Source organism: Elephas maximus, chromosome 1 (assembly GCF_024166365.1).
Source record: "Elephas maximus indicus isolate mEleMax1 chromosome 1, mEleMax1 primary haplotype, whole genome shotgun sequence".
NCBI classification, from domain to species: Eukaryota; Metazoa; Chordata; class Mammalia; order Proboscidea; family Elephantidae; genus Elephas; species Elephas maximus.
In genome coordinates this window covers 195,656,134-195,675,969 of record NC_064819.1, presented here as the reverse complement: position 1 = coordinate 195,675,969, position 19,836 = coordinate 195,656,134, and the positions used below count along the sequence as shown (strand labels likewise).

At 36.9% G+C, this 19,836-nt stretch overlaps 1 protein-coding gene across 3 annotated transcripts in view; it reads left to right on the top strand.

The window, feature by feature from the left end:
• Positions 1-3,270: 3,270 nt before the first annotated feature.
• LOC126086405 (protein LEG1 homolog) overlaps positions 3,271-19,836 on the top strand; it is a 46,458-nt gene continuing 29,892 nt past the window's right edge. For all 3 annotated transcript variants that reach the window (XM_049902578.1, XM_049902669.1, XM_049902751.1), the window contains exons 1-4: positions 3,271-3,607; positions 8,317-8,403; positions 12,174-12,358; positions 13,441-13,541. In XM_049902578.1, coding sequence (XP_049758535.1) covers positions 3,307-3,607; positions 8,317-8,403; positions 12,174-12,358; positions 13,441-13,541 — 674 coding nt within the window. In that variant the 5' untranslated portion in view covers positions 3,271-3,306. The remainder of the gene's footprint in view (positions 3,608-8,316; positions 8,404-12,173; positions 12,359-13,440; positions 13,542-19,836) is intronic.

The following is a 19,836-nucleotide window of genomic DNA, read 5'->3' as shown; positions in this document are numbered from 1 at the left end:
AGGTTTCCTGAAAGTTGTAACCTAACATTTTGACTTACTATCAATTGACCAGAGTTCAGTCACATAGCCACACATGAATGTAGGTGAGACTAGATAATATAGTCTTTATTCCAGGAAGATGGTTCAGTGACAAAAATCAGGGATGTTTTTACTAAGAAGGACGATAAACTTTAGATAACCTTCTAAAATTTCTGGTAGTACTTCTCATTGTGATTGTTGGAACTGATACATTAACATATTCATAACAATGAGCCTTTCAATCCAAAAAAATGGCAATAAAAATGTTCAATTTTATTAGTATTCTTGAAGGTTTTTTTCCATATAGATCTAACACATTTATATTAATTCCTAGGTACCTTAGCCATTTTGTTGATACTGTAAACGAGGACCTTTCTTATATTCTCTTTCATTTTATTTCCTAATTGTTTTTACATGTAAAAGCTATTGGTTTATATAGACTAATTTACTGCCTAGCCACTTTTACTAAATTCTCTTTTTTTCCAACATTACCTCTTCCATTTATTCACTTTTATTTTTCAGATACTGTCATATCATATCATCTGCAGAAATGATATTGTCACTTCCTTACCGCCACTTTTATACTTCTAATTTCTTTATGTTTACTAGCTTTCCTGTATAATACCTTCAAAGAAAAGATAAATGACTATAATACTGTTGTCGTTAGGTGTTCTCGAGTTGGGTCCAACTCATAGTGACCCCATGTACAACAGAATGAAACACTGGCCAGTCCCGCGCCATCCTCACAATAGTTGTCATGCTTGAGCCCAGTGTTGCAGCCACTGTGTCAGTCCATCTTGTTGAGGGTCTTCCTCTTTTTCGCTGACCCTCTACTTTACCAAGCATGATGTCCTTCTCCAGGGACTGATCCCTCCTGATTACATGTCTAAATTATGTGAGATATAGTTTCATCATCCTTGCTTCTAAGGAGCATCCTGGCTGTACTTCTTCCAAGACATATTTGTTCATTCTTTTGGCAGTCCATGGTATATTCAGTAGTCTTCGCCAACACCACAATTCAAAGGTGTCAATACTTCTTTGGTTTTCCTTATCATTGTCCAGTTTTCACATGCATATGTGGCGATTGAAGACAACATGGCTTGGGTCAGGTGTGTCTTAGTCTTCAAGGTGGCATCTTTGCTTTTTAACACTTTAAAGAGGTCTTTTGCAGCAGATTCACCCAATGCAATGTGTCATTATAATGCTAGTAGCCATTTTTTTTTACTTTTGGTTTTAAAGGAAATTCTCTTAAGTTTTCCTCATTGAACCTGAATCTGTGCTTGGTAATAGAAAAATGTTCCTTATGGTAAATATCCATTTACTTATTTTTATAAAATGAAATATACTTTTCTTTAGGAGGCCCAGAAAGCTTGTGCTCTTAATCAGAACTTAACAGCAATTTCCACCATTTTCTTTTTTTATTAAAAAAAGGAAGAGAACATATTGTAAATTGACTACAGTTTTTGTTACCAGATGACTTTCTCTACTGGGTATGGCTAATTGGACATACTTCCAGCTTCTTTCTTGAACGCATTGTATTATCACTGGATCATCCACATCTTTTTCAACACACTTTTACATTATCACAAATCTTAGTATATTGATTTTCAACTTATTTCATATTTTCCATGAAATATGTTAAAGTTTTTCTTATGAGAGGGAAGTATCCTAATGTTATGTATAATATATTTTATAATCACAAAGTAGGCTGAGAAACTTCTGGAAGGTTTCTGTTGAGAAATAACTTTATCCAAAATATTATAGACAAAGTTAACCTTGTGTTTAGATTTTGAAACAGCGCTCTAAAACAGAATGGGTAGCAAAATCTAATTATTCCAAACGTTAGCCATTTATTCCCTCTACATTGCCTTCCCAAGCAGTAGTTGTATAACTTCTGCAGGGACAATCTTTTTAATAGGAAACTCAACCCCAGAATTGAGAATTATGAGAATAGAATGGAATAGAAGAGATTCCATTCTATTCTCATGAAATTCTAATCATTAGGAATATCTTTCTATGTTGGCTGAAATCCATTTGAAGTTAGCACCTATTAGACTTGTTTTTCCCCGTAACCTGGAGATATGTGATTAAGTGAAACATCTGACATTAGGGACCATATGACTTTAGTATTCATATTAAATAAACACTGATAAATAAATTAAAAATTATTTTCTGAGTCCTTTGGTGAGAGAGACACGACTGGGTATCTGAAGGTTTTTCATTGAGAATCTATGTTCAGAGATTTACTGGAAGTACTCATGGAACTCAGCATACAGTTGTACTCGTGATTAAGATCGACTAAAGCGATGCAATGAGGTTACACAGAAGAATTGTAAGGGAACAGTCACAGGCAATTTAGAGGAACACACGTGCAGACTCTCTCATGCTTTCTCCCTCTCATGAAGCACCACAAAGCACATTTTCCCCCCAACAATAAAAACGTAAGACATGTGTATGATTTTTTTCACCATTTTAAGTCCAAGATTTGTATTAAAGGATGGTCATATAGGCACTCTCTGACTAGCACATAGGAAAATTCCAGACTACTAGAAGAAAAAAGCAGGCATTCAGCATACACCATATTGTCTGTGCAGTCTAAAAAAAAAAAAAACCCATTGCCATCCAGTCAATTCCAATTCGTAGACACCCTATAGGACAGAGTAGAACCAACTGTCCCACAGTTTCCCAGGAGCACCTGGTGGATTTAAATTACTGACCTTTTGGTTAGCAGCCGTAACTCTTAACCACTACACCACCAGGGTTTCCTTGTGCAGCCTAGGCATGGTAAATCACCCTTATTAGATAACTGTTGACTGAGGCTGCTCTAACAGCCATAGACCCCAGCTGATGGCAATTCTTGCAAGCAGCTCTTTCTAAGGATAAGGATAGCAGTCTGGGGCCAGCTGTGTTAACTCTTTTTCTCAAAGATAAGTAAATGTCCGTAACTTTAAATTTCTAGAAGAATAAGGTCAAGAGTGTACTTAATTTAAAGGCCATAGGAAAAACAATATAAATATAATAGTATTTTTAAAAAATGTTTAAAACATTTGACTCATTTAACATTATACAACAACTTTTTTCAAATGTCACATGAATGATCAACTATACTGGCAATGTTACTTAATGAAGGAAGCACCCTATTTTTGTTGGTAAGGCAGTCCTATCTTTATCTTATCATCTCGAGGAAAGAGAAAACAAAGGGTTGATAGACTGGGATGTAAGAACAATGACTTCCTTTTCCATTTCCCAATAAAAGCCTGCCCTGTCTCCACCCCCAGCTTTGTCACCATGGCTTTCTTTCCTTCCTGGGCCTGTGTGATAGTTGGTTGTATTTCTGCTTCTTTAGCAGTGACATCCAATCTCTCAGATCTGTATCCCCCTTTATGGGAGGAGAGTCCTGGTCAGTTCAGTGATTACAGAATGAAAGATGGACAGTACATTATCAACGCCTGGGTATATCCTGAGAGAATGGGGATGTATAAAATCCTATTGACGCAGACTGCCAGGTATTTTGAAAGATTTGCTCCAGAAAATGAGCAGAATGTTTTATGGGGATTGCCTCTGCAGCATGGCTGGCAATATAGTACAGGTAAGAGTGACTCTTTTTCGTTACAATTGTCTTCCAACGTATTCATGAAGTAATTGGTAAATGAGACTCTGTATATACAATATCATGCTTTTGAAAACTGATTCTTTTACTTTTCTCTCTTTTTTTTTTAATGTCATAATTATTCTTCTCCTTCTTCACAAATTCTTCTTTAATAGGCTGTTTCTAATAGAAATTGCAATGAGGCATAAGGCATAGGCACCAACTACAAAAAGACCTTAATGACAGAAAAAGGGATATTCAACCTTGCTTGAGTACCAAGATCACAGTACAACTCCACACATGTTCAGTTTGAGATTAAAAGAAACCAAAATAGTGCATAAATTCAAGTGAGTGCTTAGGGCTACAGAATAATTGTCACCAGCATTAAGGCACTGTTTGAAGGGTGAACTCTTTAAGGGAGTAAATGAAGCAAAAGGAGTTGGGTACTGTAAGGAGGAGGCCTAACCCACAAAGTAGACAAACGAGAAGGAACAAAGGAAGAAAATTTTACAGATTTATCTTTCACTCTAGTTCAGTAGTCTGAGAAATAATTGATTAGGAAAAGCTCGAAATTCTAATTCATTCTGGTTAACAGGACTAACAAGTTCTTCAGTAGCATTGCTTTGACAGTAAGCAGGTTGAGAAGAGCTGAGTGGCAAGAATAATGAGATTAAAAAGAAAAGAACCGAACATATGTGTGGGAAAGAGATGAGCAGAATTGGCATGCTCATGAAAGAATAAAGGAAAAAATGAAGAAGGTGTAGTTGTAGAGGAACATAAGGAAGAGAAAGTGAGTGCACAAGAGAAAGGGTAGTAGGTAAATAAGAAAATGCAACACATAGGTCATTAGAGACCTGAAAGCAAGGTTGGAGGTGAAGAAATAAGTGAAAGTAAGTCATAAATTTACTTAGGTGGAAGTGAGGGGAAAAAGGAGGTTAGCAGGAGTGGAGAGAATAAACTGTAGATGAGTTAGGTTAAAAAAAAAAAACTCGTGATGCAACAGTTAAAACAGAGGACAGAATTATGATATAGAATCATAAGGGATAAACGGAAGATAAGCAAGGGAGGTGGAAAAAATGACATGAAAAATAGGGAAAGAGATTGAGAAATCAGCAGTTGTTCTTCGGCAAGGATAAAAATATTTGCTAATATTGATGGAGATGTACACGCAGGGTGAAACATTTTTAATGATTTTTCCCACTTGACATAACTACTTTTGAGGTTGTTGTTGTTAGGTGTCATCGACTTGGTTTCAACTCACAGTGACCCTGTATACATCAGAATGAAACACTGCCTTGTCATGTGCCATCCTCACAACCATTGCTGCATTTGAGCCCATCATTGCCACCACTGTGTCAGTCCATCTCATTGAGGGTCTTCCTCTTTTTTGCTGATCCTTCATTTTACCAAGCATGGTGTCCTTTGCCAATGACTGGTCCCTCCTGACAACCTGTCCAAGGTACATGAAATGAAGTGTCGCCATCCTGCCTTCCAAGTAGCACTCTGGCTGTACTTCTTTGAATATAGACTTGCTCATTCTTTAGCAGTGCCTGGTATATTCAATGTGCTTTACCAATACCATAATTCAAAGGCTTCAGTCTACGTTATTCTTATCCAGATTTCACATACATATGATGTGATTAACAATGTTATAGCTTGGTTTAGGGGTACCTTAGTCCTCAGACTAACATTTTTACTTTTCAGCACTTTAAAGAGGTCTTTTGCAGCAGATTTGCCCAGTGCAATAAATACCTCATTTTATGTCTTAAGTGTTGCTTTCATGGGTGTTGATTGTGGATTCAAGTAATATAAAATCCTTGACAACTTCAATCTTTCCTCTGTTTATCATGATTTTGCTTATTGGTTCAGTTGTCAGGATTTTTGTTTTCTTTATGTTGAGGTGTAGCCCATGCTGAAGGCTGTAGCCTTTGATCATTATGAGTAAGTACGTCAAGTTCTCTTTGCTTTCAGCAAGCGAGGTTGTGTCATCTGCATAGTGCATGTTATTAAAGAATCTTCCTCCAATCCTGTTGCCACTTTCTTCATCATGTAGTCCAGCTTCTCAGATTATTCGCTCAGCATAGAGGTTGAATAAGTGTGAAGAAAGGATACAACCCTAACACACACCTTTCCTGATTCTAAACCACGTGGTATCCCCTTGTTCTGTTCAAATGACTGCCTCTTGGTCTATGTATATTTTTCATATGAGCATAATTAAGTGCTCTGGAATTCCCATTCTTCGCAATGTTATCCATAATTTGTTATGATCCAAGTAGTCAAATGCCTATGCATAGTCAATAAAACACAGGTAAACACCTTTCTGGTATTCTCTCCATCAACCAAGATCCATCTGACCTCAGCAATGATATTCCTCATTCCATCTCCTCTTCTGAACCTGGCTTGAATTTCTGGCCATTCCCTGTCAATGTATTACTGAAACCACTTTTTATCATCTTCAGCAAAATTTTACTTGTGTGTGATATTGACAATGTTGTTTGAATATTTCCAAATTTTTTTGGATCACTTTTCTTTGGAAAGGGTACAAACGCAGATCTCTTGTAATTCGTTGGCTGGTAGCTGTCTTCCAAATGTCTTGACATAGGCAAGTGAGCATCTCCACTGCTTCAACCATTTGTTGAAACATCTCAGTTGGTATTCTGTCAATTCCTGGAACCTTGCTTTTTGCCAATGCCTTCAGTACAACCTGAACTTCTTCCTTCAATATCATTGGTTCTTGATCCTATGCTACCTCTTAAAATGGTTGAACAGTGACCAATTCTTTTTGGTACAGTGACTCTGTGTATTCCTTCCATCTTCTTTTCATGCTTCTTGCATTGCTCCATATTTTGCCCATAGAATCTTTCAAAATTGCAACTCAAGTCTTGAATTTTTTCTTCAGTTCTTTCAGCTTGAGAAATGCTGAACATTTTATTCCCTTTTTGTTTTCTAACTCCAGGTCTTTGTACCTTTCATTATAATACTTTTCTGTCTTCTCACGCCACCTTTGAAATCTTCTGCTTGGCTCTTCTACTTCATCATATCTTCTTTTCACTTTATCTGCTTTATGTTCAAAAGCAGATATCAGAATCTCTTCTGACATCTATTTTAATCTTTTCTTTCTTTCCTGTTTTTTAATAACCTTTTGTTTTCTTCATGTATGATGTCCTTGATGTCCTCCCACAATTCACCTTGTTCTGACTGATGATACTGAGCTTTTCCATTGTCTCTTTCCACAGATGTAGTTGATTTGATTCCTGTGTATTCCATCTGCTTAGGTCCACGTGTATAGTCACCGTTTATGTTGTTGAAAAAAGGTGTTTGCAACGAAGATGCCATTGGTCTTGTACAATTCTATCCTGTGATCTCCTGCACCTTTTCTGTCACAAAGGCCATATTTTCCAACTACAGATCCTTCTTTTTTGTTTCCGACTTTCACTTTCAAATTTCCAGTAATTGTCAGTGCAGCTTGATTGCATGTTTACCAATTTCAGACTGCAAAAGTTGGTAAAAATCTTCAGTTTCCTCAACTTTGGCATTAGTGGTTGGTGCATAAATTTGAACAACAATCATATTAACTGGTCTTCTTTGTAGGCCGGTAATATCATTCTATCAATGACAGAGTTATACTTCAGGGTGCATCTTGAATTTTTTTTGTTTTTTTGATGATGAGTGTGACTTCATTCCTCTTCAATCCGTCATTCCCAGCATAGTAGACCATATGATTATCTGGCCAATACCAGTCCATTTCAGTTCACTAATGCCTAAGATATCAATTTTTATGCATTCCATTTAATTTTTATACAACTTCCAATTTTCCTAGATTCATACCTTATACAGTCCACATTCTGATTATTAATGGATGTTTGCAGCTTTTTATTCTCATCTTGAGTCGTGCCACATCAGCAAATAAAGGTCTTGAAAATTTAACTCCATCCAAGTCATTAAGGTCGATTTCACTTTCAGGAGGCAGGTTTTCCCTAGTTTTATTTTAGTTCCTTCCAACCTGAGGGGCTTATCTTCTGGCACTGTGTCAAACAATGTTCCACTGCTATTTATAGGGTTTTCAGCGGTCAATACTTTCAGAAATACATCTCCAAGTCCTTCTTCGTAGTCTGTCTTACTCTGGAAGTTTCACTGAAATCTGTCCACCATAGGTGACCCTACTGGTATTTGAAATACTGGTGGCATAGCTTCCAGCATCATAGCAACACACAAGCAACCACTGCATGACAAACTGACAGACAAATGATAGAACAACCTTATAACCTTATAAGGTAGTTAATTTTGTTATTCCTGTTTTATAGCTGAGGATACAAAGCTATAAGAGGTTAAGTTATATGCCAAGGTCAAACGAGTAAATGATGGAGCAGGAATTTGGATTGACTCTAGATCTTTTTTAATCTCTATGCATATTACCTCCCTAATTTTGAAGGGATTTATCTAAGGGAGTAGAGGAAAGACTAATTACAAAAGTAAAGAATACTTAAGACAAATAGTTAAAAGTGGAAAAATGTGGTGTTATTAGCTAAAGAAAAATTTGTTAAGATGGGAAAAGAAGAATAAAGAGTGATGGGAAGACAAACACAAGTCATTCAGGAGATAAGCATTTTGTACATGCTTAAAAACAAAATGCATCTAGTTAAATGACAAAGATAAGCAATTTAAAAATGGACGTAATACATATGACTGTGTATCCTCTTTCTTTCTAGGCAGATTAGCTGATCCCACCCATAGGACCAAGTGTGGCTATGAATCGGGAAATCATTTGTGCATCTCTGTGGACAGTTGGTGGGCTGGTATGTTCATTTAAATAGTAAAACAGCAAATCACTAACCTTCTCAAAAATAATGTATTCAACCTGAGATCTTAAGTACGGAGACAGGGACTTAGTCATGGTTGCAACATGACTACAAATTAAACGTGCATATATAAAATTCAAAATATCTCTTTATCAAAGCTATAATCACATTAGAATATTTTAGAAAAATGCACATTTTACAATAATACCATTTTGTGAGAAAACCTGCAACTTTCTTCCTACTTTACTTAATGATTTGAAAAAAACTGAATATTACCAAATCCTTTAAAAATTGTTTTTGTTTTAAAATATTATAGGTACCTACTCTAACCCACATTTATTTGTGATTATAAGATTATTTATAGAAGCATGTTAAAGTTATGTATATAATCCTTAGAAGGATTCATATTTAGTATTTTTTCTGTGGCCTAACTTTTATCATATGTTTCTGTATGAGTGAAGTTTTTTCTTAATGGTTTACAGCTCCTTCAAAATGTCCTTGCTCAATATTAGAAAACCAATCAATGTAATATACCACATTAATAGAACAAAAGAGCCACATGATCACCTCAACTGATACAGAAAAGGCGTTTGGCAAAAATCCAATACACATTCATGATTAGAATATTCAACAAGATAGGAATAGAGAGGAAATTTCTCAATATAATGAAGAATATTTATGAAAACCCCACAGCTAACATCATACTCAATGGAAAAAAACTGAGAATTTTCCTGTTAAGATCAGGAACTAGAAAAGTATGCCCACTCTCACCATTGCTATTCAACATTGTACTGGAAGTCCTAGCCAGAGGAAGAAAAAAAAAAAAATAAGGTATCCAAATTTGGTAGAAGGAACCAAAACTATCCCTTTTAGTTGATGCATAATCTTGTAAAAAGAAAACCACAAAGATTTCACAAGAAAGCTATTATAGCTAATAAATGAGTTCTGCCAAGTTTCATGGTACAAGGTCAACACATAAAAATAGTTGGGTTTCTATACATTAGCAATGGGCATTCTGAAAAGGAAATTAAAGAAATATTTACAATAGCATCTAAAAATATATCTATCTAGGAATAAATTTAATCAGGAAATTAAAAGGCTTCTACACTAAAAATTGTAGAACATTACTAAAAGAAATTGAAGAAGACCCAAATAAAAGGAAAAATATTCCATGTTCATGGATTTGAAGACTTAATATTGTCAATATGTCAGCACTACTTAAAGCAATCTATAGATTCAACATAATCTCTATCAAAATCCCAACAGCCTTCTTTAAAGAAATGGAAAAAAAAATCTCAAATTTATGTGGAACAGCACGGGGACCAGATAACCAAAACAATCTTGAAAAGGAAGAACAAAACAGAAGGACTCATGCTTCCCAATTTCAAAGTACACTATAAAGTTATAGTAATCAAAATAGTCTGGTGCTGGTATAATGATAGAGATACAAAACAGTTGTACAGAATTGACAGTCCAGAAATAAACTCATACATCTAAGGTCAATTGATTTTTGACAATGGAGTGAAGTCCATTCAATGATGCAAGAATAGTCTCTTAAATAAATGGTACCGGGGCAACTGTATTTCCACATGCAAAAGAATGAAGCTGAACCCATACCTCATACTTTACGCAAAAATTCAATCAAAATGGATCAAGGACCTAAGTGTGAGAACGAAAACTATAAAACTCTTAGAAGAAAATATGGGGGTAATGCTTCAGGACCTAATTTTTAAAAACAGATTCTTGGATAAAAATGACACCAAAAACATGAGCAGCAAAATGCAAAGTAGAAAAATTGGACTTCATCAAAATTAAAAAGTTTTGTGCATCAAAGGACTCTATCAACAACATGAAAAAACAAAGTACAGATTGGGAGAATATTGTGGGGACCCATATATCTACTTATCTGGAGCTCTGGTGGCGTAAGTAGTTAATTTCATTTTACTTGGATCCACAGTCAACACCCATGGAAGCAGCAATCAAGAAATCAAAAGACGCATCACATTGGGAAAATCTACTGAAAAGGAACTCTTTAAAGTGTTGAAAAACAAAGATGCCACTTTGAAGGCTAAGGTGCCGCTGACCCAATTCATGGTATTTTCAATCGCATCGTATGCATGCGAAAGCTGGACAATGAATAAAGAAGACTGAAGAAGAATTGATGCCTTTGAATTGTGGTGTTGGCAAAGAATATTGAATATACCATGGACTGCCAAAAGAATGAACAAACCAGTCTTGGAAAAAGTACAACCAGAATGCTCCTTAAAAGCAAGGATGGCGAGACCACAACTTACATACTTTGGACATGTTGTCAGGAGGGATTGATCCCTGGAGAAGGACACCATACTTGGTAAAGTAGAGGATCAGTGAAAAAGAGGAAGACCTTCAACAAGGTGGATTGACACAGTGGCTGCAACAATGAGCTCAAGCATAACAACAATCGTGAGCATGGTACAAGAGAGGGCAGTGTTTTGTTCTGTGGTATATAGGGTCACTATGAGTCTGAACCAACTCGATGGCACCTAAAAACAACAACATCTATCTTATCAGCATTTAATACTGAGAATATGTAAAGAACCCCTACAACTTAACAACAAAAAGACAGACAATCGGATCACAAATTAGTCAAAGGAATTGAATACACATTTTACCAAAGAGGATATACAAATGGCTGATAAGCACATGAAAAGATGTTCCAAGTCATTAGTTGGTAACCCATAACTGTGGTGTCAATTCCGACTCATAAAAAGCCTTATAGGACTGTATAGAACTGCCCCATAGGATTTCCCAAGAGAGTAATCTTTTTAGAAGCAGACTGCCACATCTTTCTCCTGAAAAGTGGCTGGTGGGTTCTAATCACTGATATTTCGGTTAGCAGCTGAGCACTTAACCACTGTACCAGCAGGGTTTCCATTAATCTTGAGGGGTATGCAAATCAAAACCACCGTAAGATACCACTTTACTCTTGTTAGAATGACTTTGATCAAAAAAGCAGAAAATCACAGGTGTTGGCGAGGAGGTTGAGAAATTGGAACCCTCATCCATTACTGATGGGAATGCAAAATGGTACAGCTGCTGTGAAAGATAGCTTGGAGGTTCCTCCAAAGTAGAATACAGAATTACCATATGACCCAGCAATCCCAGTCTAAGGTATATACCCAGAAGCAGTGAAGACAGGAGCACAAACAGAAACCCGTGCACCAATGTACTATTGTACATTGTAGCACTGTTGTAGTACTATTCACAATACCCAAAAGATGTAAACAACCTAAATGCCCATCAACAGATGAATGGATAAACGAAATGTTTACATACATACATACAGTGTGGAATATACATACAATGGAATATGACTCAACTATAAAGAGAAATGAAATTCTGGCACATGTTATAACATGGATGAATCTTGGAAACATGTTGAGTGAAATAAGTCAGTCACCAAATGACAAGTAGTATATGATTTCATTTAAATAAAATAGATGAATGTATAGTGACTAAAGTTTGTCAGTGGTTACCAGAGATGGGAGAGGAGAAGGGGAGTCATTGCTTAGGGGGCACTGAGTTTCTGCTAATGGTGGTAGAATAGTTTGGAAAGGAAATAGTGATGATATTTGCATCAATGTCACTGAATTGTACATATAAAAAATATTGAATTGGGAAATGTTTTGTTTTATATATACATATATATATACAACAATAGAACAATAAAAAATGTCCTCTGACATTTGCTAGGGCTTGTGGTAATGATAAGCTTTTTGCTCTTACAGATATAAATTATTTTCTGTGTGCATTACCTTTCCTTGCTGCGGTTGATTCTGGTGTAATGGGGATATCAACAGACCAAGTCACCCTTTTGCCACCAGCCAAGGATAAGAATCTGTTTTGTCTTAATGTTTCTACCTGTCGTTCATCCTTCCCAGAGACAATGAACAAGTGGAATACCTTTTACCAGGTTCCTTCTTGAAGATTTATAATTTATACTGGAGAGGTGACAAGAGAATGTCTTTTGGGGGATAACATTTTTTTTTTTTTTTTGTCTAGGATTGTTTGCGTGCATGGTACATTATTTTCCTTAGTATGAAAATGTTATGTTTTATGTAATCATTGTAGTTGGGCGTTAGGTGTCATCAACAGGCTTTCCCAAGACAACATTAACATAAAATCGATCCCCTTTTCTCACTACAAAGAAATTACACTCAAATGTGTAAGCACACAAGATCTTGGTGAATGGAGAACAGGGTATTCTGGTTAATTGGAACATCATGTCAGTTGAAGAATAACCCTTGCAGAAATATGATTATGGAAGTGGTTTTAGAGCAGTCTATCAATTTATTCCAATTGAATTAATAAATTATACATACGGGTAGAGCATAATAATTGTAGCAATCAAAACCAAGTATTCAATGACCAAAATAAAATACATCAGTTAAAAGTAGACATGGACTAAGGCTAATAATGAAAAAATAAATTTACTAATTCTTTATTGGAGCCCTGGTGGTGTAGTGGTTAAGAGCTCGGCTGCTAACCGAAAGGCTGGCAGTTTGAATCCACCAGCTGCTTCTTGGAAACCCTATGGGGCAGTTCTACTCTGTCCTACACAGTTCCAATGAACTGGGATCAGCTCAATGGCAAATGGCTTTTGATTAGATTGTTAGTTCATTAATTTAGACATAATTAAATTGAATACTAGAACAAGTTTTTTTTCCACTTCTTACTCTTAAGATTTTTGGTAATTTCGGCTACGATAGCAGAAAAAGAAACGACAAAAAATAAAGACCTCCAAGAGAGTATAAATTACTGACTCTGAAAAATACTTGCAGTTGATTTCTTCTAGATGTATGCATTATTACTAATAATAACTATATGTATTATGACCTTTACAAAGCATTAGGTGTTAAGATGTCACACATAATAATTCTTAAAGCGAAGTTCTCTCATATAGAATGTTGTTAAATTATACATGTGAACAAGAGTGAATTGTAGAGAGAATTATTACAGTTGCTGAATATTAATGAGATTCTTCTTTTGCTTTAGCATTTGAAGTTACATTCTAGCACCTTTCAGGACCTGTTGAAGTACTTGTGGGCTGCACATACCTCATCCTTAGCTAATACTCTCGAAACTTTTGCATCTAGGTAAGAATGGATCCAGCCATTTCCATTTAATATGGTAAATGATCTTTGGCCTTGTTTGTGACTTTTCTTGTTTTACTTCTGTTTCAATTGTCCTGATAAATAAAAAGTTTAACCATTGTGGATTATAATGATGTGGTATAAGCATTTTAATATGAACAAGTTTAAAAAGTGTTTTATGAAGAAGGGACAAAAATTTGAGGGGAAAACAAAAAAACAAAAAACCAGTCTCACTGTTTTAGTCATCTAGTGCTGCCATAACAGAAATACCACAAGTGGATGGCTTTAACAAAGAGAAATTTATTTTCTCACTGTCTAATAGGTTATAAGTCCAAATTTAGGGTGTCGGCTCCAGGGGAAGGCTTTCTCTCTGTCGGCTCTGGAGGAAGGTCCTTGTCCTCAATCTTCCCCTGGTTGAGGAGCTTCTCAGGCGCAGGGGCCCTGTGTACTCTGCTTCTGGTGCTGCTTTCTTGGTGGTATGAGGTCCCCCACTCTCAGTTTGCTTCCCTTTCGTTTTATCTCTTGAGAGATAAAAGATGGTATAGACCACCACCCAGGGAAACTCCCTTTGCCTTGGATCAGGGAGGTGACCTGAGTAAGTATAATATTACAACCCCACCCTAATCCTCCTTAGCATAAAATTATGATCACAAAATGGAAGACAACCACACAATGCTGGGAATCATGGCCTAACCAAGTTGACATGTATTTTTTGAGGGACACAATTCAATCTATGACACTCACCAAAAAACAAATAAAACCATAAATGAAGTTTTCTATTTGTAGAAAATGAAATAGAAAACAAATGTCTGAATTGTTTTCATTATTTTGATCATTGATATATAATATGGTGCCACATACCTGGATGAAAAATCACCTAACATCACTCATCAGTGTTAGCACTTAAGGTAGCCTAGATAATCAAGACATGCCATATATTATAACACTGAGCGGTGAAAGTATGAGAACGATTTGAGCTTTGGTATGAATAAAACTATCCAGAGAGTGAAATCAACAAACCAAAGTGAGGAGTAGGGTAGAAATCTGGGTAGGGCAAATAGCAGGAACAAAGAAAGGAAGGGTCATTGGTGTTGGCAATCAGAATCCTTTTGAAACCCTATCTTGATGGAAGGTAGATTTTTTGATGATTATTATTATGGAAAATTTCAAACAACTCTTTATGAGGCCTCTGGTTTGTCCAGTTTTAAGAATTAATATTCGAAGGTTATAGACTCCTGATTGTTCATTAAGGTAAAGTAATAACGTACAGATTAAGATCTTATGCTTTGGAGTTCAACAGATATGAAGTTCTAATATGGACTCAATTTGACTTGGGGATCCAAACACTTATAAATTCAGTTTTATCGTTTTTAAAATAACAGTACATAACACATGGGGTTGTTTAGGTGATTAGTTGAGAAATGCAGTCAGCATGCTTAACATACCTCTGGCATATGAGAAGCATTCAATATAAAATAACTATTATCATCATAACAATTGGCAGTAGAGGGCTTTGGACTTCAAATCCAGATTGCCAGGGTTTAAATCTTGGCTCTGTCATTCATGATTAGCCTTTCTCACAAGAACACGATGTAACCGACAACCACTAATCCTTAGTGTCATACAATGAGAAGCATTCACTGCTCACACATCTAGAAGGATTTGTTGCTCTGGTCTTGTCTGGGATCACTTTCATGCCTGTAGGGGTGGATTACCCAGTAAACAAGGTAAGCAATTTTACATGAATTTCACCACATTGATGTTGTGAAACCCATGTGAAATTGTTCACTACAGATTAGTAAGTAAGCACAAATAGGCCTGTGGTTATCTTGCTTGCTGGATTATCCATCCCTGTCAGTTATTGTACATTTGAAAAGAGGCTTTGATTCTGTAGGAAGAGGATGGGAGAGAGACAGATGCCAGACATGCCTAGAACCAGAATCTTTGATGTGGTGAAAAAAATGTGAAATTGTTCACTACAGGTGATCTAGTAAGCAAGGTAAGCATGGTGCTTACTTGCCTATTAGATAATCCTCCTCTGTATGTCTGACTGACTTAAAGTGGCCCCAGCAGGGGTAGCTGGTGAAGTTCGGCTTGGCTCCACATGTCTCTCATTCTCCATCAGGCCAGGCTGAGTGTTGCTCATAGTGATGGCAGAAGTCAAAAGGGAGAAGACAAATTGTGGAAAATCTTTGCAGTGTCTGCTGTGTCAAGGTGGATGATATCCTAGGGGACAAATTAAGTCACATGACTAAACCAAGGGCAGGAAATTATGTCTCCTGCAGTGTAATGAGTTACTTAATATGGCCCATCTAGCCATAGTCTTTGAGACTCACACAAACTGATTGAGTGAGACTATGCAAATAAGGGGTATGGAACCCGTGATGGTTGGGGTTTTGTGTCAGCTTGGCTAGGCCATGATACCCAGTATTGTGTGGCTGTCCTTCATATTGTAATCTAATGGAATTTTGTTAATCATCTTCCATTTTATGTGTTGTAAATCCTAACCTCTATATGTTAATGAGGCAGGATTTGCTGTGTGGTGTATCTTGAGTCACAGCCTTGCAGAAGGGTAAGACTTAAGTTCCACCTTTACCTTGGTGTGGCCTGCATCCAATGTATATATGTAGGTGCTTTGGTGGATCTGTCTTTCTCTTTCTCTGCATCTGGATCCTGTGCCTGACTCATCACTCTCTGACCTCTGGTTCTTGGGAACTTCAGCCAAGGGCTTGCCCTCTGACCTGCTGATTTGGGGATTTGCCAGCTTCTGCAGCCCTGTGGGACAGCAGCCTATGGTCTGACTTGATTTGTCAGCTTCTGCAGCCTTGTGATCCAGCAGCCTGTCACTTGGCCTGCCAATTTGGGTTTGTCAGCCTGTGAGGCCTTGGGATTCAGGAGACGGTTACACCTGAGACAAGGACTTGGGACTTGCCAGCCTCCACAACTGTATGAGCCAGTCTCTTGATGCCATTTGTGACTTCTGTGATATGTTGCAGTGAATAACAAAAACCAAATATGGGAAGGGGAATACTGCAGGGAGGAGAAGGGAGCAGTTGATGTTATAGATGATGGAGTGGTACAGCAATTTGGAAATGTTGGACATTTGAGACATCTTTAACTTCCACCTCATAGGAACCAGCTTTGTGTTGATCCTTATGAAAGAAATTATTCATTCACCTCCCAATCACTGTACAGGGTGAGGGACACTATAAAGTTACATGACAAAAGGTATGGGGATAAGGATGGGTGAAGATTTGGGGCCATGTTGCAATCTGGGAAACTCCCTTAAAATCCCATGAGTTACTTTCCTTCATAGTTGTTTAAGTGAGACAGTGTTGAGTGCTGTGTAGCCTATGTATACTCAAATAAAACTCCGTGGTCCTGGGTCCTAAGATTGACTGGTACCTATATATAATTTTAATTAAAACAAATTATTTAAGCTGTGTATATATATGTATGTATTTATAAATATATATTTAATGACTACATTTAATTTAGTTTATTAGATGAACTAACATGAAATGGTCAGTTCAACTGAAGCATTTGAAAATTGAAAGAGCCAATTAAAGCATCTGAAACACTGCATGTCACTTTTGCTCTTAGGCCCTTTGTACCTTCAACTGGTACCTCCTCACTTTTCTCTTCTTTCAGTATTGCTGATCCCTTTGCAATTTGTTTAATACAATGTTACTAGGGCTTTGTGGCCCTTGTTCAAAATCCTTATGGATTCACTTTACCTCTTGTCTTTATATGATTGTTAGCTGTGATGTGTTATAGAGCACTGACCCCAAATCAAACTCTTCTGTTGTCACACACAAGTGTTTCCTCTGGGTTATGTTATAGTTCACTCAACATAGGAAAGCATATTGCAAGCATCTTTTGTTTAATGGAACACATACATGTACTTTGGTAACACAGAAATTAGAATATACTGTAACCTCTAGAAATTATAATATAACTTGAGAGAAATGAAACTGTAACTATGGCAATATTATAGTACTATGTGAATATAGAGAAAGAATTGACCCATTGCACCTCAGGTGGGCTAGAAAACTTCATGAAGGAAGTGATATCTATGATGAGACTTAAACAAGGTTTAGGAATGTGCATGTCTTGCATGTTGCTATGATGCTGGAAACTATGCCACCAGCATACCAATACCAGCAGGGTCACCCATGGAGGACAGGTTTCAGCTGAGCTTCCAGGCTAAGACTGACTAGGAAGAAGGACCTGGCAGTCTACTTCTGAAAAGAATTATCCAGTGAAAACCTTATGAATAGCAGCAGAAAGTTGTCTGATATAGTGCCGGGAGATAAGCCCATCTGGTTGGAAGACAATCAAAAGATGACTGGGGAAGAGCTGCCTCCTCAAAGTAGAGTTGACCTTAATGACATGGATGGAGTCAAGTTTTGGGACCTTCACTTGCTGATGTGGCACCACTCAAAATTAGAAGAAACAGTTGCAAACATCCATTAATAATCAGAATGTGGAATGTAAAAAGTATGAATCTAGGAAAATTGGAAATGGTCAAAAATGAAATGGAACACATAAAGATCTATATCCTAGGCATTAGTGAGCTGAAATGGACTGGTACTGGCCATTTTGAATCAGACAATCATACAATCTACTATGCCAGGGATGAAAACTTGAAGAGGAATGATGTTGCACTCATCATCAAAAAGAACATTTCAAGATCTATCCCGACGTACAACGCTGTTAGTGATAGGATAATATCCATACACCTGCAAGGAAGACCAGTTAATACAACTATTATTCAAATTTCTGCACTAACCACTAAGGCCAAAGATGAAGAAACTGAAGTTTTTACCAGCTTTTGCAGTCTTAAATTGATCAAACATGCAATCAGGATGCATTGATAATTACAGGTGTTTAGAATGCAAAATTTGGGAACAAAGAAGAAGGATCAATAGTTGGAAAATATGGCCTTGGTGATAGAAATAATGCCGGAAATTGCATGATAGAATTTTCAAGCTCAAAAACTTCTTCATTGCAAATACCATTTTTCACCAACATAAATGGAGACTGTACACATGGACCACATCAGAAGGAATACACAGGAATCAAGTCAGCTACATCTGTGGAAAGAGACACTGGAAATGCTCAATATCATCAGTCAGAACAAGACCAGGGCCGATTGTGGAACAGACCATCAATTGCTCATATGCAAATTCAAGTTGAAACTGAAGAAAATTAGAAAAAATCGGCAAGACCCAAAGTACAACCTTGTATAGTATATCCCACCTGAATTTAGAGACCATCTTAAGAATAGATTTGACATGTTGAACACAAATGACCAAAGACTAGATGAGTTGTGGAATAACATCAAGGACATAATACATGAAGAAAGTGAGAGGTCATTAAAAAAAGAGAAAAGACCAAAAGGGATGTCAGAAGAAACTCTGAAATTTGCTCTTGGATGTCAAGCAGCTAAAGTAAAAGGAAGAAATGATGAAGAAAAAGAACTGAAGATTTCAAAAGGCGGCTCTAGATGACAAAGTAAAGTATTATAATGACGTGTACAAAGAGCTGGAGATATAAAACAAAACGGGAAAAACATGCTCGGCATTTCTCAAGCTGAAAGACCTGAAGAAAAAATTCAAGCCTCAAGTTGCCATAGTGATGGGTTCCATGGCTAAAATATTAAAGAATGCAGGAAGCATCAAAAGAAGATGGAAGGAATACACAGAGTCATTTATACCAAAAAGAACTGGTTGTCGTCCAACCATTTCAAGAGGTGGCATATAATAGGAACCAAAGGTACTGAAGGCAAAAGTCCAAGATGCACTGAAGGCATTGGTGTGAAACAAGGCTCCAGAAATTGACAGAATATCTATTGAGATGTTTCAACAAACAGAGGCAATGCTGGAAGTGCTCACTCATCTATGCCAAGAAATCTGAAAGAGAGCTACCTAGCCAACCAACCAGAACAGATCCATATTTATGCCTATTCTCAAGAAAGGTGATCCAACAAAATGTGGAAATTATCAAACAATATCATTAATATCACATCCAAGTAAAATTTTGCTGAAGATCTTTCAAAAGCAGCTGCAACATCATGTCGACAAGGAACTGCCAGAAATTCAGGCCAGAGTCAGAAGAGGATGTGGAACAAGGGATATCATTGCTGATGTCGGATGGATCCTGGCTGAAAGCAGAGAACACCAGAAAGACGTTTACCTGTGTTTTATTGACTGTGCAAAGGCATTCGACTGTTTGGATCAAAACAAATTACGGACACCATTGTGAAGAATGGGAATTCGAGAACACTTAATTGTGT